At 37.1% G+C, this 22550-nt stretch overlaps 1 protein-coding gene across 1 annotated transcript in view; it reads left to right on the top strand.

Annotated features, from left to right (window-relative positions):
• GTDC1 (glycosyltransferase like domain containing 1) overlaps nucleotides 1-22550 on the top strand; it is a 297275-nt gene that overhangs the window by 85963 nt on the left and 188762 nt on the right. Inside the window, exons 5-6 of the mRNA XM_042994400.1 lie at nucleotides 12004-12171; nucleotides 15548-15721. Coding sequence (XP_042850334.1) covers nucleotides 12004-12171; nucleotides 15548-15721 — 342 coding nt within the window. The remainder of the gene's footprint in view (nucleotides 1-12003; nucleotides 12172-15547; nucleotides 15722-22550) is intronic.

The raw sequence follows: 22550 nt of genomic DNA, 5'->3' as shown, positions 1-22550 counted from the left end.
AAGTGCTATCTCCTTTAAAGCCTTTCTGACTTTCTCAGGCCAGGTCTGAGGTTGCTTTCTTGCTTCCCACATGGCATTCTGTGTATTTCCAGATATTCCCAGACCACTGCTATATGCAAATACAAAAGGGAAGAAAGGAAAGGACTGACTCACAAGGGATGCATCCATGCTGTGCCTTACGTGAAAATGTTTTACATGGTGGAAGGAGACTTTGGATGGCTTTTAATGACCTGTGGTATGTGACCCTCAGACACAGGCAACGGAAAATTCAAATAACATTGAGACTCAGATATCTGTTGGGAGGCTCTAGTGCATATTTATACCCAGGTTCAAGCACTTTCCTCTGTATTATATGGAGAGAAAAGGAGGAACATGGTCAAAGCTGGGTTTTCTAATTTTTTGCCTCAATGAATGGGCTTTTGTTTTCCCATTAAATGGAAAACATTTTATTTTATTTTATTTTATTTTATTTTATTTTATTTTATTTTATTTTATTTTATTTTATTTTTAAGTGTATTTATTTATTTTGAGAGCAAGCACACATGAGAGTGGGGGAGGGGCAGAGAGAGAGGGGAAAGAGAGACTCCCCAGCAGGCTCAGTGCTGTCAACACAGCTCCATGTCACAAACTGTGAGATTGTGACCTGAGTGGAAATCAGGAGTCCCCTGCTTGGGGTGCCTGGGTGGCTCCATAGGTTAACCATCCAGCTTCAGCTCAGGTCATGATCTCACAGTTCATGAGTTCAAGCCTCACGTCGGGCTTTGTGCTGACAGCTCAGAGTCTGGAGCCTGCTTCGGAATCTGTGTCCACGTCTCTGTCTGCCCTTCTCCTGCTTGTGCTCTGTCTCTTTCTCTCTCTCTGTCTCTCAAAAATAAAGGAACATTAAAAAACAGAAAAGAGTCTGATGCTTAACTGACTAGACCACCCAGACACCCCAAATAGAGACTATTTTAATCCCAACATCTAACTTGAAGCTGCTCCCACCATTGGAATTAGGAAGCAGGCTCACAAGCAGCACCTGTGACTGACATCCTTTTTTATCACAGACTCTCTACTGGTCCCAGCTTTGCCTCTGACTGGCTAATCCAGGGCAGGTAACCTCAGTCGTGCTCCTCAGTCACCTGGTAAGCAAGTGTGGCCTGGGGCATTTTATGAGCTATTGTATTTAGTGAGTCCCATGGAGAATGTAGAGTCATAGGTGAGACCAAGAAAAAGGTATCTTAGAAAGTTATTATGCCAGTAGGTTGTGTTGAATGACCTCAGGGCTTCCTTTTTAGATCATCTTAATGATATTGTTTATATAGCATTTTGTACTTTTCATCTGTTTTTTCCTCCCGTACCTATGTCTATGTTACTTACTTTAAAAAAAAGGGGGGGGGGCAATTTATTTAAGTTGTGATCAAGGGAAGCATATTAAAAAATGTTATTTGTGAAACTTAGCCATGTAGAAGATTTTTATTTTTTTAAATGCTTATTTATTTATTTTGAGAGAGAGAGAGAGAGCAGAGAGGGGCAGAGAGAGAGGGAGAAAGAAAATCCTAAGCAGGCTCCACACTCAGTGTGGACCATGATGTAGGGCTCAATCCTGCAACCACGAAATCATGAACTGAGCGGAAACCAAGAGTTGGATGCTCAACTGACTGAGGCACCAGGTGTCCCAGCCATGTAGAAGATATTTAAATTTTCACTTTACTCTATTAAAATAGGAAGTTTTGGGGCACCTGGGTGGCTCAGTCGGTTGAGCGTCCGACTTCCGCTCAGGTCATGATATCACAGCTCATGAGTTCAAGCCCCGTGTCTAGCTCTGTGCTGACAGCTCGGAGCCTGGAGCCTGCTTCGAATTCTGTGTCTCCCTCTCTCTCTCTCTGCCCCTCCCATTCATGCTTTGTGTCTCTCTCTCTCTCTCTCTCTCTCTCTCTCTCTCTACCAAAAATAAATAAACATTAAAAAAATTAAAATAGGAAGTCTTAATTTTTAAAAATACAGCTTTCAAATGTTTTCCTCTGGTGAGAATCACGTTCTTAGAATTTTTACATTGTTGGTTTCATGAGAAACACAGGGATAACAAATCAATGTTTATAAAAATTCTCATCTTAAAAAAAATAAATGAATAAAAGAAAGGTATGAAAGACCCGGACACAGTGACTCCCACCTTCAGATTCTTTTTCTATTACAGATGGACTATATTATTTAATATTTCACTCTCCCAGATATTTTTTTTTAATGTTTTATTTATTTTTGAGAAAGTGAGAGACAGAGCGTGAGCGGGGGAGGATCAGAGAGAGAGGGAGACACAGAATCCAAAGCGGGCTCCAGGCTCCAAGCTGAAGGCACAGAGCCCAATGCGGGGCTCAAACTCACAACCTGTGAGATCGTGACCCGAGCTGAAGTCGGACACTGAACCGACTGAGCCATGCAGGCACCCCTCTCAGATACTCTTTGAGTGCCTACTGTGTACAGTATATTCTGCTGGCTTTGACTTTTGTAATTAGTTATCTAATGGTACCCTTATAATTAAAGTGATGTGTAAAATAGCAAAACATTGGGGATACTAACTAAATTATTTGTGGGGAGGTATTTCTTTAAATGGCATATTAAGCACCAAATTCAGGGAAGATTTCAAAGAACTGTCTTGGACTTGCCAAAACAAACATAGGAGAAATAATCAAAACACACAGATAATCTCTATGAGAAGCATAACAACAAAATGTCACAAATCAAATGATAGAACAGCTCAATAGAATATAGGATTCTGGGAAGCACAGTTAAAACAAATACTCATAAGCACCAAAAAATTTAGGTCTTATGACTGATTATAGAAAAACCGAATATTTAGGAGACACTTTATTTTGTGCTTGTTAATTTTAGCCATCGATGTGACTCAGTAAAAATAGCAAGTTACCATATTTTTCCTTGTTAGCTTATTCGTTATTTGAGTACAAAATACCTTACTTTCCATGGTTGTCGGGAGTATTTTACTTGATGTTCTGGGAGGCAGATATTATTATTGTTTTTATGATTGCTTTAACTATTACTGTGTCATAATATTCTAGCCTAAATGATGGTAATCTCTGAAAGCCACTCTGTGCTTGCCTGTCGTTTGTTCCTCAGATGTGTGCCTGAACTGAGCTTTATGTACCTATTTGAGTAGTAGTCCTTCTGGCTTGACTGGTCAGTGTGTCCTTGTATGTGTGTAATCTTAGACAACATGCGTAGGTTAGAGAAATGATAGGACCTAAATCCATTACCTTGGGTCTCTGTTCTTCCAACTTCATAATATTTGGAAATGAACTCCAGGGACTCATGAGTTGCATGAACTAAAGGGCAAAGAACATCCCAATATAAAATGATATGCTGCTGTTAAGGAATAGTCTACGATAGATTAATCATGAGGTGAATTATAAATATTTCACATACTAATTATATTAGTTTATGGAGATAAAACACCATATGAAGTGTTCCCAGCGCACTCAGCAAGTTAGATGTGCTTTGCATGTTAATTGACTTACTTCTTCTTCAAGGCCGATGATCATGAATCCCTGAAGAAGACAGAAATTTTTATCGTCATATCATACATTCCTGATCTTTGTACCAGGCTGACACCTGCCTTTCCCCAAGAGTTCCTTTCCTTTGGATTGTATCGTGGGTTCTTGATATATTAGGATGGTGAAGCAGAGAACAGTGCCTGACATATTATTAGGGACCCAAAGAATAGGAATGGGCTCAATCAAAAATGACATCAAATAATGTGTTGGGTGCTAGAATTGTGTTGGGTGCTCAAGTAAGAAGGTAAGTTCTTTCTTTTGGGGACATGACATACTTTCCAACTTGTTTTTTTAATGGTAGGAGTAAATATCATATTGAACACTTGACTATATGGAGAGAATCAACCAGTTTGGTTTTCTCAGTGTCATTGAGGTCATAAATGACTGATTCATTTATTAATTAATGTATTTATTTAGTCACTTTTTTGAAAATGTTTTTTGAGCACCTGATAGGATAAGGAACAAGGAAAATATAGGGCATGTCCTGAGAAAACTTAAAACCCAGAGTGGTAAGTCTCATGTTAGGGAAACTATAGGGTACTAAAGAAAAGAACAGCGGATCTAATTTATCTTATCAAGGAATATATACTTCAATGGGAGAAAACAAGATAACATATGAAATATTAGAAAAACACGTAGAACAGTTATGTAAAATTGTGTAACAAACCAAGAGCCCACATTTTTAACAGACACAGTTGGTGACCAAGTGCTTTCATTTAATTAAATCTGCAATGCAATTTCTTTCATTATTATGTGTTATCTTTAGTTACCTACTGGACACTCTACTTATATTCCACAGTTGTAGAAACCATCCCTTCATTTCTTCTCTATTCCAGCCACTGAATTGTTTCTCCTCTTGTGTTAAGGAATGTCACCACTATCGATCTGCACAAGCTAGCAGCTTTAGAGTTACCCTTAGCCTGTCCCTCCAGTAACCAAATCAGATATTTCTGTTATCTTCATTGCTTTTGATACCAGCTGCTTCTGTCTGTCCCAGTGCCTAACAAATACTTGTTATTTTAGTAGGCTGACTCCTTTGTGTGACGTAGGGTGGCCACCTTGATTGCATCTCTTCGGGAGATCCTTCACTGATGGTCATTAGCTTTCCACAGTTTGTCTAACAGTATAATCACTCAGGAAATATGTGATGAATGAAGAAATGAAATGAAGCTATTCAGGTTAGTACAGTTCTTTATACCATTTGTGTTCTTGTATTGCTCAAACACAGACAATAATGAGAAGTACTGAGAACCATTGAGTCACATTCTAATCCTAGACGATTCAAAATCAGTGTGGAATAACTGAAAAACATAGAGGCTTTGGGTCCAGCTCAACTTGGATTTGAAACTCATCTTTGCCCCCTAGTAACCACTGTTGCCTTAGCTTTTAACAATACTTCTCATCCTTTAATTTCCTAATCAGTAAAATGGAAATAGTAAGACAAATCTCTTAGGATGGTGATTAAATTAGCCAGTATATGTAAAACCCTGCATAATATGTGGTTCCTTGTCTTCCTTTAGAATATGATCACATGGCTGTTGGAGAGCCATGTTTTAAACAAATTGATTTTATCTTTGGATATAGATAGAACAACCTCCCTTATTTGGAGAGTGGTAGTGATGGTGAAACTTTGATTCCTTATCCTCTCATTTTACTATCATTTTTCTCAGCCAACGAGCCTTTACAACTCAAGGATAATAAGAAGAAATAAAACATTGTTAATATAATTATAAGGGTACAGTGGATCCTCATATTGTTAACAGATGGGGTGGACTTGGCAAACTTCTTATGCTACACGTGGGTGCCTCTAGGTCTGATGGAAGACCACTTTTCCTTTTATTTGACTACTCACTTTTTTTCAAACCCTAAACTTTAAGCAACTGTCCCTCTTCTCGGGCTGAACTCAAATAGCTAGCCCTGATACTTCCAGAGCCAAGATCTCAGGACCCGTGCCTCCCTCAATACCCTCAATAAACTTTATCCTTCCTGGTCTTCCACTGCTCTTTGTTTTCACTTCCTCCTCTGAACTCAGCCCTTAGTGCCTCTCCCTTCGTTCACAATCAGTCTTTCAGTGCTTTCTGACATTTCTTACACAGAACAGAGCTGTTACTTATCTTTTTTGTTGTTATTTAACGTTTCCTGTTTATGGCTTATTTTGCCAGTGTTAGTGTCAGCTCTTTTGGAACAGGAATACTACCTATATTGTACTTATTAGTTTGTCGAGACTTTAACAGTGTTCTGGTTTGTTGACTAATTGATAGATTGTCTAAAACAGATATAAATGTTGTGAGTGGCTCAGATTCCCTTGTGTCTTACAAGAATACTCTTAATAGATTCTCAATATTCCTAAAATATTTGTGTACACAGTAAAAATTCCAATTTATTTATAATATTTTCAATAGTAGACCCACCCACCCTTGCTGTTTCTTCCTTTCTTGTTGTCAACATAATTACTGGGTATCTTTTATGAATTAGACATGATACCAAGAATTAAAAGACTGGAGAGGTAGCTTGAGTAATTTAAGGGACACTGAATTTAAGTGGCACCTTTAGCTAAAAAAAACCCTCATGTATGTATACAATCTGTCTCCTCCTTAGGTGACTGTAAGGCAGGTCAGAGTGCTGATGACTGTGGAGTGGCTAGGTATTAAGAAACCACTTGGGGGTATTGGGGGTATTGTTCAGTGGCATGTCCCACCTATGGACTTTGATTCCCTGCCTTCTGGACAAGTGTTCTTTGCACAGTGTTCCCTTGGCCGTCATGATAAGCACAGGAAAGGAACATTACATGGTGGGGGGGAAAAGCAAAACCGACTGATTCCTTCATGCTGTCCTATGGGACAGCTTTTGGGAAACGGGATACTCTAACAGCCTGTAACTTACCCCTCACAAGAACTTAAATGACTACATGTACTTTTCCTTTAGATAAGACTTCTATCTTGTATTTATTTCTAATCGTTTTAGCAAATGGAAACATCTTGCTATGCATGTTCTTGAAGGTTTTTGAAAATCCATAGCATTTAAACGTGCAGTAGAAACGGTCTAATTAAGATGAAGTAGCTGACAACTAAAGCATAGTGTGTTGAAATGAATTTTGCATATCAACGATTAATGAATATTAGAACTCGGTTATCATTCTACACAGGTTTTACAAATTAAAGAAATATATATTTAAGCCAAAGACTTTTGAAGGGTTTGGGAATAATTTTCATTTATGCATGTATGTGTTATTAAGCTCCTATTGTATTAAAACACTATCACTACGCTTTGGAAGTGACAAAGTGAAGGAAATGAAAGCTCTCCTCTCTTTCAATTCTTACACCCGCTTCATCAGCAAATCCTGATACAGGCCCCTTCTCACTTCTTTTCTATTCCCCCTACTGTTCTCCCATCTTCGAAGTGATTCCTTGCAGTCTGTTTTCCATACAGTAGTCAGTGTAAAGTTTCCTGATATTAAAAAGTAATAAGACATCTCATGAAATACACAAACAGTTGTCATAGAAATACAAGAGATTATACAAGAAGATGTTTAAGCTTTAGAAATATGTGAGCATAAGAGTCATGTCCTGGTTGTAGGTATTCTGACCCACTGTGTCATGAAATCTGTGAAAATTCATACGTTTCAGAAATGATATTGAACATAACAAGCTTAAATGAAGCAAGTTAAAGTCAACTTAAAATTGTGTTCCTCAGTTGCAGTAGCTACATTTCGAGTGCTCCGTAGCCATATGTAGCTAGTTGCTACTATATCGGACACTACAGATAGAAGCCATTGCCATCATCACAGAACACACTATATCACAGTCCTAGAGAGTCTTTATCAAGGAACAGGAATCAAGATAAACAACAAAAGAACAAAGTTTGGCAATGAGGCTAAGCAAGGTAAATCTAGACAAGGAATTTACGTGCTGAGCAAGAGACACAACTGGACGAATGGAATTTATTCCTTTGTCAAAGGCTTCCTGAAGCCCTGCAAGGAATTACATAATTACTGGTATCTGTACCTGTGTTAAATTGTGTAGTATATCCCATCATGTGATAAATGTGCTAAATGGTTTGGGGGGATAGAAGGGGCCATTGAAAAGATTCCATGGAGAAAGATTGCGATAACCTGGTTCATGAAGTATTATTACTAGAATGCATGTGGTGGTGGTTGGAATCTTGAATGCCTGTCTTCTTTTCTCATTTTGCCGCCCTTCCATACCATTGAAGATTTAAAGTATCCATTTTGATAAATAGCCATCGCACTCCTATAGGGCTTAGGTGTATTTCAGCATCTCTTTTTACATATTAAGAGAATACAGTAAAAGGCAAATAACTGGTTTATTCAAACTGAGTCAGAAAACATAAAACCTCTAACCTTGAATTTCATTAAGTTGAATTATTTTGGATTCCTTAAGCAAATATGACTCAGATTGTACATGTAATGTGCATTGGAAACAATCGAAACATGTATATGGATACAATCCCAAATACATAGAACGGTGTTGATGTGCTTGCAGCACGGAGCCATTTTGGTTAGAGGATTATAATAGCAGCTTACTTATACTTTTGGTGAGATGGTATAAGCTAATGATGTAGCCGTTAATTTGAATTTAGCAGACATTTTAAATATAGGTTTCTCTTACAGAGACAAAAGTTGCAATTTAAAGCTCTTTGGTGGTCTAAAAACAGCTTAATTCTGTAGTAGCATGGTAATAAGTCCTAATCCAGCTTATACAGTGATTGTAGTATGTCATGTTTGCAAGAGATTGCACAACTGCTTTCTCTGGTTTTTATGTTAATTTAAAAATATTAAACATAAAACCTTATAACATCTTCATGCTGAGATAAACTGTTCAATTTAACTTGTGCTCAAGCAGCAGCTGTCAGGAATTATCTTGTTCCTAGTGCTTTTTGCTATCACCTCGTGCCCTTTCCTGTTGGAGACACAGTGTAGGATGATAAAGCTCACCTTGTTAGGATTTATTGCTTAAGTAATACCTGTGGCAAGATGAACATTGGAAGCCTAGGGGTTGACTGCTGATTGAGTGATGTCATTCATTGTATCATTATTAACTTTATTTTTTAATTGGTCGAAGGGGACAAAGTAAAAATTGCCTATGAATCTTACCTGCATTTTGTGAGCATATTCGTTACTTCTTTTTGGGTGTCACTAACTCAGATATTTGACGAATTGCTTGTTGTCCACTTTAACTACTATTTTACAAATGAAAAGCAAACAGAATCTCTGTTTTCCTGACAGAGATAATTTCCACAATTTAGAAGTAGGGCTATTTCAAGATTAGTTATACAAGGGAAATGATTTTCCTGTTAATGACTGAACAAACTGAAGGAAGTGTTGGTGTGGGCAGACCCAAATGGTTAATATTCTGAAAATCACTGCCACCTCACTTCTGAATGTATTACATTCTTTCATTTGGGAGGCTTTATTTAGAACGCTCAACTTTAGATCTGGATTCCTTGATTATGGATTAGCTAGTAAGTAGGGTAAGGAGAGGAGAGATGTATGGTAGGAGCAGAGTGCAAGGCTCACCTTGGCTAAACTTTTGCTGCAGATGGGCCATCCTGAGCATAATTCTCATGCAGGAAATTAACAATTGGATTATGATTAGAAATACATATATGATGAGAGGGTTTTTTTACTTATGAAATGTATTTTTCCCTTCTACTCACTGCCATTTAATGCATATTCCCTCAAGTTTGTAATTATATAAATATATAACTAGATAAAACTTTGAAGACTAGGTCGATGAAATTACAATATACCATTCATTTAGATTAATCAATTGTTAACATTTTACACATTTTTAAGTATCTGTCTATGCAAATATATACTTATGAATATTTGTTGTTATTAGTAGCCTTTTGTTTGAACCATGTAAGAATTAGTTGTAGACATCATGACCCTTCACATGTAAATAATTCAGTATGTGTCTTCAAAGAATAAGGTTATTCTCCTACATGACCGTAATAAAATTAGTATACTTAAGAAATTTAAGATTGATTCAAATTTATGGTCTTATATGGAATCCATATTCAGAGTTTCCCTATTATCCTTATAATGTCCTTTATAACTATTTTTTCCTCATCTAGTATCCAGTGAAGAATGACACATTGTATTTTGTTTCAGTGTCTCTTTGTTTTCCTTTAATCTAGATTTTATTTTTCTTTAGGACATTGACATTTTTGGAGATTGAGCCCAGTTATTTTGCAGAATATTTGTCTGCAAATATTGTTTCCTCATGACCAAGTTCAGATCGGGCACTTGTGGCAGGAGAACTACATTGGTGATTTGTGTCTTTGTCAGTGTATCATACTGGGAAATACACATCACGTGTTCTGTTACTATTTATATTAAGTTTGATCACCTGGGTAAATTGATGTCTACCAAATTTCTCCATTAAGGTACCATTTTTTTTTTTGTTTTGTTTTTTTGCAGTTAGTTAGTCATGTGGGGGCTGCATGTAATGAATTTTCGGCCTTCTGTGTGAAAAACATTGAGCTTGCTCAGGTCTTAGGATTAAGAATGAGTCATTGCTTGCAGTAGTACTGTATGGAGGTAGAGGAGGGGGTGTTACTCAATAATTAGACCCACAAGTCACCGTCCATTTTATTTTAAGGAAAATATTGATTGATTGAGATTAATATTTTATTGTTCTCTCTACTAAGGATCGGATTTGTAGATGAGCAAGTATCTTCATATTTCAGAATTTTCCATTTAAGTTTTAGAGAGGCTTATACTTGGTGGTGGTGGTGGTGGTGGTGGTGGTGGGAATATTTTTGGACAAAATAAGACATTTTTTTGATCACCATTTTTCTGTGTGCTTTAGTTGAATACAAATAGACAGTTAAAAATATAAATACATCTCCTTTATAAGGTTTTTTTACTTTAAAGCATTAAACCATGATATTAATACAGCCATGTGGCTTTAGAGAGAGATCACGGCCTTTTGGTCTTTATGTGCCTTTTTTAGTCCATGAAGAAGACACCTGAATTCCTACTTATGATATATGCACTTATCATGTCATCATTCTTCCTGTGTGAAAATCATATAAACACCTGAAGTTAGCCATTTGACTTCTCTGCAAGGGAAAATTTATAGGGGTTGTAATCATGGTAATAACAAGTATGATATTTTGTATTTATTAAGTACACAAAGAATCATTTGCAGTGTTTAAGTGGTCCACAGCCAGTTCATATCCGTGGCATAATGAAAGGTGCTTCAGGCTTTCGAAGACCAGGAGTCTCTGCTTTGCCACTTTGTACCAGCGTCAATCTACCAGTGCCACTTTCTACCAGTAAATGCAAAACTCTTAACCTTGTTGAACCTCATTATGTAGAATGGAACTAAAGCTGTAAGGGTCAAGTGATGCTACATTATGTTGTAAAGGTGGCATTCTATCAAAATTGTGCCATCTAAGTGTCCTCAGCTGTTCAGGGACTGTAATTTGTTCCTCTATTGTGTCCATATGTGGTAGGCACCTCGTTAGGGAAACGTTTCGAGGTTGTCCTAGAGCGATATTACTCCTTTCGGGTTTCTTTCTGTTAATTCTTTGTTTATGTCACAAGTGCAGGTAGCGTTTATCCTGATGGGCTGTCTTGGTTCATCTTCTCTCTTCTTCCCGGTTAGACTCTGGCCCACATTAGGCATTTAGTAAACATTTGTGGAATGAATAAGTAAATGGACACTGTTTCATTTATAAACATACTAGGTAAGCTTTCAGTTCCTTTTTTTCCCAAAGATAAGGAATCAGCTTTCTTCTTCTTTTTTATATTTATTTTTTATATAAGGAGTTTTATAGATCATACGTTGCTGGATTATACATCTGGTGCCATTAGCAGTCCAGTAATGGAAAATAAAAAATAAAATAAAATAAAAATAAGAAAACCACAAATATTGCCCAACAGTTGAGAAAAAGGGAGAGGTGGCAGATAGGGACAGTGAGAAAACATGCCAAGAGAAAAAGACCACACTCAATAAGTCTGTTGCATAAATCAAAAGGGTTTATGTCATAACATGAACATGTGCCATTCCTGCTCGTATATTGAATTTCAGTAGTTGGTTGCATAAAGAAGTAAAGTGTAATGAAACTGGCAAGCAAAGTATTCCCCAGTCAGCCTTATCTTTGTTCCATTTGTCCTTCAGATAGAGCTTTTCTTGCCTTTTTCAATAAAATCCATCCGGCTTTTTTTTTTTTTTTTTTTTTTTTTGCATCTCTCAGTAACTGAGCTGAGAAGACCAATGAGATTCAGGGCTTTTATAGTTCTTAGCAGCTGCTTTTTAAGAGATCAAAACTTAGAATGCTGCTACATGGTATTAAGGCTTAACTATTGATGTGTCCCTATAGGGGATATGTTTTTAGGGGGGTAGGAAGAGGGAAAGGGGGAGGAAGGCGAAGGATGACCACTTCACACATACTTGGGACAGTAAACTTTAATCTCCTTGTTTCCTAGGATCCTCTTTGCAAGCTCAGTGCTGAACCTGACTGAACTGACTGCCCTTCGGCCTGACCTTGGGAAGTTGAAAAAGATTCTGTACTTCCATGAGAACCAATTGGTATATCCTGTCAAGAAATGTCAGGAGAGGGATTTTCAGTATGGATACAACCAAATTCTCTCATGGTAGGTATAGATTGTATCATTATATTTAGTCCTTTGCTAAAAGATTTCGCTTTTAAATCTGAAGACCTACTGTACACTTATTTAGAAAACATCTTGGAATAGGTGCATAAGTGTAAACATACCTTCCATGGTAGTAGTAATTGCTTGTGCCTTTGCTGTATATATATATGTATACGTATACGTATATATATATACACACACAGCTAACCCTCTTATAAAATACACATATGTAACAATCTAATGATGTATGTTGAACTAGTTATCTATTTTCTACAACATTCAAAATAGAATCAAAGTGTCCACAAGGCGCCATCTTTACCCCTTGGTTCCATCCTGTATTGTAGAAGGGGTACTTTTAGAAAAGAGCAGTTAGTCAATTCTCATCCATTCTCATTTACCAACCACTTTCAATATATCCAGCTGAAATCAAAATAGAAATTTATAGAGGAATAAGTAATAGACCGAGGGGTTTTTGTCTTTTTTTTTTTTTTTTTAACTGTTTGTAAGAGAAAACTATGGGAAATGAATCTTTAGGTGGTTGTTTTTTTTTTTTTTTTTTTTCCCCTCATTGAGTCTTCTGAAATCGCACAGCCTTAAAATACCATGACATTTCAAAGGTGATGGTCCTTCTCTGTTGTTACTTCCACAAAGTGTATCTCTTGAAGCTTAGTTAATGAAAGAAGTTAATAACAAGTCTGAAATGGCTTTGCTGGTGTATCCTATTCACATAACTGCAACAATCAAATAGAATCAATTTGGCAGTGATAGGGTACATCCTACCTTTTTTAATAGTTCTTAGCAATTGGGATTCATGATGTGTTTAAACAGACTCCCAACTCCTACAGCATATTCCATAGTTTAGTTGACATAGAAAAACAACTCTATGGTAATATTTCCGTGTTTCAAGCATTTCGTAAATGTTTTCCTGCAATCATTTTTACAAGCTGCTTCAATTGTGAAGTGGCAGTGCTATCAAAATAGAGTGGAACTGCTTCACGTCAAATGTCTCATAAAAAAAGCAACCGTGTTGAAATTTCATAATAAAATTAAAATACTTTATTTTATCTTGAAACAGAGAAGGGAAATATGTTTTAAAAACAAAAATAAAATCATTCTGTGCCTTATCAATATGGAAAACATTTGTAATATTCTTTTGATTTCTTGAATTAGCATCATTCTTTTCCTCAGATAGTGTGTGTTTATTACCCCTGAGAAATAACTGGGGAAAAAAATTAAGTCTATTTTTCCCTTTATGGGTGGCTTTAAAGTTAATGGAAGTTACACCCACTCATATCAGAGAGAAAATGCATGAAAAGAATATTTCTGTAGACCGTCTTGGATATTTAATTTAGCGGAGACTGGGTGTTTAGGAATGTAAGTAGTTAGGTTGCATGCCCTAGGAGGGCAGATGTCTATAAAAAATTTCAGCTCACTACCCCTCATCTCTCTGTTTTATAAAAGATTGTGTTTGGTCGAAAGGAATGAGACTATAAGGGTTCCAACATGATTTTCCAGCATTGCTCTTCTTAAGAGGGTAAACCGATCAACAAGCTCGGAGAGAAAGAAGGGGACTCGATCATCGGTTGGCCTCTTAATGAGAAAAAAATGGTTCACAGTTGTCCAGAGGAAAAATAAGAGTGTCAGGAAGCAGTCCTGTTTCAGATTCTCTTCGAAAAGTATGACTCTTGCTTCCTCAAATGTTTCTTTAGTTTTCTTGCTGACTTCTGCTTTTGTTGGCACTGTCGGATTTCTTTCTTGACCGTGTGGCAGTTAAGGACTTTAGAGGTGACTGACATAAGCACTCACCTTAAATAGAGGTTTCACTAGCCCTCTGACTTATGAACACATGTCGTAACAGTATATTATGACCTGTGGGTCGCTATTACAATATGTGACATATGGTGAAAACAGACTAGCTGTAAAACATCCTTCAACTTTTGGTATATTATTATATTGGCTTCCTTATTGCTTGGTGTTGTGTCAGCACTTCTGTGACATTCTTTTGTGTTATCCGTGCTGTTATCACCCCTACCCCCAAATTTCCACTAGGTTGCAACTAAAAAAAAAAAAAACTTGTATGGAAAAGCAGTTTTGCAGGGGAGGCATAAAGGTGGCAGTTCAACATTCCTTTTGTAGGTTTTTTGTTCCGCTGTGTATTAATAATAGGAACTTTGGCTGTCCTCAGTAAACGAAGGATTTGCTTTGGTATTCCTATTCTATAAGCTCTGCTTATTCATTTGTGTTTTGCCGTCTTGCGGACTTTTTAGTTTTCTTGATCTGTCATTTTTAGGGTGAAATAAAATTAACTGTTGTTTGAACTTATATAGCTTCTCACTAAAACGTTTGTATGCATTTTGCTGAGATCCCATGACACCGAGACCCTAAATCATTGCCTAAGGCAAAAATCTTTGCTTAAATCAAAACAATTGTTTATTAAATCATTTTTTTGACTCATAAAGGGAACATACTCCATATTCAGGTTTTATCCAGCTTGCCCATGGTTATCATTCGTGTTCATTGGTTTTCAATAAAATGTTATGGGCTGTTTTGAACACTACTGACATAGTTATGACACCTAAAATTTGTTTTCACATTTCCTTATAATAATGTATTTTAGATTATTTTTATTTAAAAAATATTAAAGGGAGGAACACAATGTATCCATCAAAAGTAATAGCTAAAATTATATTTATTTCATTTACTTATGAAGGTCCATGGTATTGTGGTCCTTCTTCTTTGGCCACCCCAAATATAATATAATATAATAGTGAAATAAGTTGTTTGTAGAGATATCCCATATAATTCTTCCTGTACAGTTCCAGAGCTTTAAAAAACCTAATGGTTTCTTGAAGCAAGGACTAAACATGAAATAGACTTTAACCACGTGTTTGAAGGTATGCTCTTGTGGGAAGTAGCTTTATCTGAACTCATCTCCTTGAAGGTAGTGAAAGGGATTGGCAGATGTTCTCTTCAGTGTAGTATGGTGTAAAACGATGTATATCACTGACACAGAAACCCAACGTGGGTATTTGGGCCACGAAGGAAAAGGTCCTGCTGTACTGACTGTTGATGTTATAGAAAGTCCTGGCATTGCAGAAAAATAAACTTTGTTTGGAGCCTCATAAGATCCCAATAAATTATTTGATTCCTCTCCTGCCTTTCTTTCCTGATGCCAGAAATCAAACTTACCACGATACAATGCTAATGAAACTAATTCTCTATTAGAGGCATTTTAGTAAATACTATGGGAAGTGCTGAGTTCTTTACAAGCCCAAGGACAGTATAAACTCTGATTAACACAGAGGACTTAGGCTTATGAAAAATAGCTGTGAGTGAGTGTGGGTTCATCATTTGCATTTATCCTTTCCCTTTACAGCCTGGTGGCTGATGTGGTGGTATTCAACTCGGTTTTTAACATGGAGTCATTTCTCACCTCTATTGGAAAATTTATGAAGCTGATTCCTGATCACAGACCCAAGGATCTGGAAAGCATCATCAGACCCAAGTGCCAAGTTATTTACTTTCCCATCAGGTTTCCTGATGTGAGCAGGTCAGTATGTTTGGCTCTGTTTTCAATATTGTATCATACTTTATTCACCAAATGTATAGAAATTGGTGGTGTTCTTGCCAATTTTAACTTTTCAGCGTAAGCATGGTTAATTGGAGAATCGAATTCTATTTCACCATGCTGTGATTTACAAACATTTTAAATAATCATGTGTCCAACCTATCACTGAATGGTTAGTTCTGATATTGAGTTCGTCCTTTCTTTTCTGTTATTTATTGGTGTCCCAAAGCAAGCTGCTTTGGCTTTTTAACACTTACTGTTTTGTTTCTTTATTTGTTGTTTTGTTGCAGAAGTCATTCATTGTTAAGCATGTTTCTCAGCCTTTGCATTCAGCTTATGCCCATGGGCTTATATGTATGTAGCAAACTGTTCTAAGTAAATCAGTGTTAAATTGCACTGCTTGGGTTACTTTCATTTCCCATGTTATTTCCTTCTATTTTTTTCCTTTTTCCATTTTTTTTTTATTATTTATATTATCTTAATAAAGAGTTAGGTCTTCTATATTAGGTTGCAAATACACTTAATTGCCATTTCTCTTTCTCTGTTACTAAGGACATTTTTTATTACCCCTGTTGCTAGGCCCACCCTGAATGAGCAGTGGATGATGTGGCTCAAAGGGAACATTCTCAAATTCCTTTTCACTTCTGATTAAACCTAGCAAAACGGTTTTTATTACCACTAGGAATATTTCTCCCGTGTGAACAGAAAGTTTTCTTCAGTGGGACTCATCCTAGCTGGGGATGCTGCTGTTTGTAACTGACGATGTCCTTAAAAAGAGTTCAGGGACAGCTGTTTGTTCCCCATCCCTGAAATGAAATCAGGAAACAATTTAATGTCTGCACATTATGCAGGAGGTCAGCATTATTTTCTGTATTCTAGATTTAGATTTTGCTGTGGGATCAGTAGTCCTCATCAGCACTCAGAATGCTGATTTATTTGAGGACTTTCTAGTTAATATTTCATTGAAGAAGAATCTGCCTAATACCAAGTCAAGTTAGTGAGTCATAAAATTTAAGTTCTACAACCTTGCCCAATTTTTACTTTATGGAGTTCAGAAAACAGAGGCCCAGGGAAGCAGGAGACTGGCTTGCACTCACACTGCTGATTATTGTCACACATTGGATTAAAGTTTAGACCCTATGACTTTTGATCCAGTTTTATGTTTACTGCTCATACTTCCTATCAGCAAAGGTCATATGTCAAAAACATTTAATCATTTGTGTGCAGTTTTGACAACTATCAAGCTAAGTGACACTAAGATCAAATTCGATTTTCAGTTACACATGTGTATGTATAAATATGTATATGCATATATAGTTGTTGTATTTGTATATTTATATATATAATATGTGGGATGAGAGAATTTCAACTTTTGGAAAATATAATTGTTACACTTTAGGATCTATGATGAGCTAAAACACAGTTTATGTTTTAGTCCACATTTTTAAAATATGAACCTTATTTTTTGATACATTTTTAAGTTTTTCATATAATATATACTCAAAATGTACATCTTTAAGTGAGTACATAATTATACTACATCTTAATTATTACCACTATAGAATTCCAAATAAATAATGTATTTTAAAATTCATTTGCATCTGATATATTCCTACAACATCATATACTTAATACACCTGTGGCAATTGAATAGTTTATTAATTTGGACTATATTACCATAAATAAATCTAGCTAAATGGAAGAAGGTTAAGAAATATTGTGGCCAAGATAACATTCATAAGCAAGGTCTTAGCCCAGAGTGTTATTTGAATTATTTTCAAATGGTAATTTGCTTTATCCACCCCAAACTCATATAGTGTAAGTAAGTGATTATTTGCATGAATGACAATCATTCTAATGCCTGCAGTCTTAAAAGAGTATTATTTTGTTGAGATGTTGAAAAATATTTAGTAATTCCAAAGGCAACATAACCAAGATGATGGAAGAAGAAAAAACTTTTGAATGCTCTTATCTCTGTCCCTATACAAATATTTTTTGGTCATGGCAAAAATAAATTTAAGTAAAAACAAAGTGGAAGATACAATTAAATTATTAATACAATGTGCTATGATAGTGTATACTCTAATGGATATTCATCAGAGAAAGGGAAGAGCCATATTTCAGCAAAAAATATGAGGATTTATAAAGTTGATAACAGTTATAGTTCAGAGCACATCAGTCACATAGGACTTCAGAAGGATTGGCTTTGTGGCAACAGCTCTTACCTATTGCCCTGCTCGCCCCTCACTGCCTCGTTCTCAAAGACCAGAAAAATAGTAGCAAGAAAGAATATCTCTTGAAACTATCGTTATATGTGTTAAGCATCTGGGGATGGGAAAGCTCTTAAACACTGTAGACATACATACATACATTGTGTTTGGGTCTTGACTGCCCCTTGCTAGCTCTGCAACCTATGCAAGTATAATGACCCTGAGCCTAGGTTCTTTAACGATTATGATTATTACATTTACGTCATCACCTCATAGGCATTGTGTAGTGACTAAAGGAAATAATGCATATGTGAAATGCCTAGCATAGTGTCTGGTATGTAATAGCCCCCCTAGTAAAGACTAATTCATCTTATTAATTAACCCACTCCCATTGTTATGTAACGTAGAACATTTATTGCCACCTGAATATAAAGGACTGACTTCCTCTCTGCCCTCTCTTAATTAACATATGAAAATAGAGAAAAATTCTGCCAAAGGAGCAGTCTAATATAAATAGAGAGATTCATTTATTATTCTCTTTATCATCCTGACTCAGTCTTTGGGCCTCATAAGACCCTACCATCCATTGATGGGGCCAGTTCCTTACTTTGAGATGCTTTTCTTCTGCCAATTTTCCTCCTTCTTCCTTGAGCTTAACCTCCATATTTGGTCATCATACCTGCTGTCTTGCAGATACTCTCAATTTGTTTGTACTTTTCCCTTAATTTGATTAGAAGAACATCCAAGAACATACTTATTAGTCTACTCTCAGTTCATATGGTCCCTGTGAGCTGCCTGGCAAACAGACCACATTTCTCATCCTATAGATAACTAATCATGCATTTTCCTTTCTTTGTAAACTGCTGATTCCAAATATCCTATCTTCATTCTCAGATCATGACTGAGAAAATAGAAACAATCGGCAGAGAATTTATGTATGCTGCCACCGCCGCGTCTGCCCATCCATGTGTTCCTGGGTTCATATTCTCCTTCTTCGCACCTGTTGTGTATGTGTGTGTGTGTGTGTGTGTGTGTGTGTGTGTGTGTGTGTGTTTGTTTTAGTTTTTTTAATGGTCATTTATTTTTGAGAGAGAGAGAGAGAGCCAGTGCATGAGTAAGGGAGGGGCAGAATAAGAGGGAGACACAGAATCCGAAACAGACTCCAGGCTCCAACCTGTCAGCACAGAGCCCGATGTGGGGCTTGAACTCACAAACTGTGAGATCATGACCAAAGCTGACGTTGGACGCTTAGCCAACTGAGCCACCCAGGTGCCTCAATTCACACCTGTTAATAAAGACGAACTGACGTTGCTTCTGTGTAAGGGTTTTGCCCCCACTTTTGCCAGAGCTCATCCTTCTTGCATACATAAGACTACTATCCTAGCAATGTGTCCTTTGTTCTGCATCATCAGTTCTCCTGTCTTCTGGATCATTACTGTTAGCATAAGAGATGTGTTATTAGTTTTACATCTTAAAAAAAAAAAGTCCTTCCTTGATTCCACTTCTCCCTTCAGAAACTGCCTGTTTTCTTTCTTTCTGTTAGTAGTGAAACCTCCTGAAGGAGTTGTTTATACTTGCTTCTAATTTTATTCCTACTGTTCTCTCTTATAGCTACTCCACTGAAATTGCTTTTGTCGAGGTTACCAATGACTTCCATGCCTCTCTAAATCCTGTGGTCAATTCTCAGCGCTCATCTTACTTGACATATCAGCAGTGTTTGATACACTATGACACATTCTTCAGTTGACTGCTAGGACACACAGGTTGCTACTTCTCAGGCTTCTTGCTGGTTTCTCATCATTACCCTGGCTTTGAACTTCAGACTGGCTATTGGCACTCTTAACACTTAAGGGGCTGGTGGAAGAACAGCCCAGGATTGAAGAGAGGAGAAAAAAGAGTCAGAAGGTCAACATTGAAAGAATTATCCTCTGGAGCAAAGGGAAGAAGACTTTAAGGAGATGGTCAGTATTGAATTCAGAGGACTAAGGTTAAATAAAGTGATGACTAAAACATATCCTTGAATTTGACAGTTAAAAGGTCAGTGGTACCCCTATCCTGCCTTCTGTTAACTCACAAAAGAGTTTCCTATGTTCTTCCTGACAGCCAGAGAAAGTTAGGCTCCAAGTCTGGTTGAGATCTCTCTCCTTTCCTCTTTGTCTCTCTCTCTCTTTGTCTCTCTGTCTCTCTCTCTCTCTCTCTCTCTCTCTCTCACACACACACACACACACACACACACACACACACACACACGGATCCTGCTCCTTATGGATGGAAGCACCAAGGTTCAGAGAAGTTAAGTGTCTCCTGGTAGCCACACAGCCAGAGAGGGACAGAGCAAGAACTGGAACTCCTATCTCACAATCTCCATCCCATGCTTGGCCCACCACTTATTGTGAATGTAATTTCAGAGGTCTTGATTAGCTGATTTCTCAGCTGACAGCAGATTAGCAGCATCAAATTGGGGGTGCGATAAAGGCAGGCTCACTGACAGCAGTAAAAAGTGACAGCTGACTGACAGCTCGACAACAAGGGAGGAGAGAGATAAACTATTTAAAAAAATATATGAGAAGTGAAAAAGCGTAGCAGCCTGAAGCCATTCTATGGCAGGGCAGGCAACTCTGCACATTGAAGAACCCTGCAGACATTTCTCCATGATTGTACGGCTTGTACATCAAAAGGATGACTGTGATTTATTAAAAGAGATTAAATGGTAGCCAGTAAATTCTGTTTAAGAATGTAGGGAAATGCGTAACCCACTTTTGGCAGAAATGATAAATAACAGCAAATGAAGTTAAGCATCATGCCTTACTCTAGGATGTACACGAGCCGTATTCACCTAAAGGAAGATAGTAAACATCTGAACCTTCATATGCAGTTTTAACATCTGTAAGCTTAGGTCACCAGAGAATATTTCAGTGAGCTATCTTTTTTTAGATCTTCCTGATGGAGGCTTTTTATGGACAAGATCTCCCTTTGCTGTCAGGGTGGGAGTGTATACACTCCCCCTTTGGTATTGAAGACATCCAGGCCTGTCAGATGATCAGTGGGCAACAAAACAAATTTTGCAATATTAATACCATGCTTTAGCCTGTATGGGCTGCTGTACCAGAATACCATAGACTGGGTAGCTAATGAAAAACAGGGATTTATTTCGCATAGTTCTGGAGCCTGGCAAGTCCAAGATTAAGGCCCTGGTAGATTTGGTGTCTGTTGAAGGTCTGTTTTCTGTGTTTGTGCAGTGTTCTCACATGATGGAAGAAGGAACTAGGGAGCTCTCTGGAGTCTCTTTTGTAAAAGCACTCATCCCATCAGTGAAGGAGTCACCCTCGTGATGCCCAAAGGCTTCACCTCCTAATACCATCATGTTGTGGACCAGGGTAGGATTTAAACATAGGAATTTTGAGGGAGTAGAAATATTCATCCTGTACCATGCCAGAAGATAAATAGGATCTCAAGACTTGATGACATGAGACTCATGACTGGAAAGCCAATTCTGTGTTAGAGGATATAGATTAGATTGAAAACTAAGGAAATTTCACTGTATATATCAAGAAGGCAAATCTCACGTAGAACTCCACGGATGTGCGATGCAAAGAATAAAAGAAGCAATCCTGCAGCCAACTGAGCTGGACATTGGCTAGAAGAAGCCAGTATTTTCCTTCTCTAAATCAGGTAGCTGCCATACAGGCAAGGCCTCCTACAACTAGGAGATTTACATAGCCAGGCCTTTGTGTCAGTCTTGGTCTAATGAAATCAGAACATCTGAAGAATTGGTAACTTGCTTTCTGGCAATGTCATCTTTAGAAGGTAGAGCTAACCATAACAGTTAACTTTAGTGATTCTTATTTTAGCCCTGCATTGTGGCTAAGCCTATTATGCGTATTTTAGCATTTTATTCTTCCAAAAATTCTAAAAGCTATTTTCCATTTGTAGTTTGAAGTAACTTAGCCATAGAGAATGTAAATAAATAACTTTATGCCTACAGTCATACAGATAGTAAAGGTAGAACAAGAAATCAATCATTTTTAATCCATTTTAGAACCCAAATTCTTTTTCTTTAATTCATTATTTCTATATTGCATGTCCCCCAAAACGAGGTTCTGGTCCCTGATACTTGACCCTGACCACTGAAGAACAAATGATTTATACAAGTGAATTGACAGAAATATCGAATAAAAGGGACCATGTCATGGTAATGTTATAAAAGAAAGGACTCAAGACTTTAGAAAGCCGACTTTTAAAAGGTAGAAGTTTTAAAAAGGAGGATACTGAAGAGGAATGAGAAATTTAAAAAAGAATTCTGATGGTAAAATTGAAGATGGGCCTAAAGAAGCAGAATAGAAAGAATACATCAGAGATACAGCTGTGGGCTTAGACCATTATTTCGTGTTTCTGAATCCTTTTTTTTTTTTCTTTTTTCTATTCGTATTTACGTCTCATTTATCCAAACTCTCTTCCCTTACAAGTAATTGTATAGCGTGACACTCGTGTTACATAGGGCAGTGCCTGCTGCATCACATTAGATGTTTAGGATGGAGTTGACTGCATCAGCCTATCATCACACTTCTTCCAGCTACCCCCTATAAGATTTGGTATTGAGG

The sequence above is a fragment of the Panthera tigris genome, chromosome C1 (assembly GCF_018350195.1).
Source record: "Panthera tigris isolate Pti1 chromosome C1, P.tigris_Pti1_mat1.1, whole genome shotgun sequence".
Classification (NCBI taxonomy): Eukaryota; Metazoa; Chordata; class Mammalia; order Carnivora; family Felidae; genus Panthera; species Panthera tigris.
This window is presented reverse-complemented; position numbering and strand designations above follow the sequence as displayed.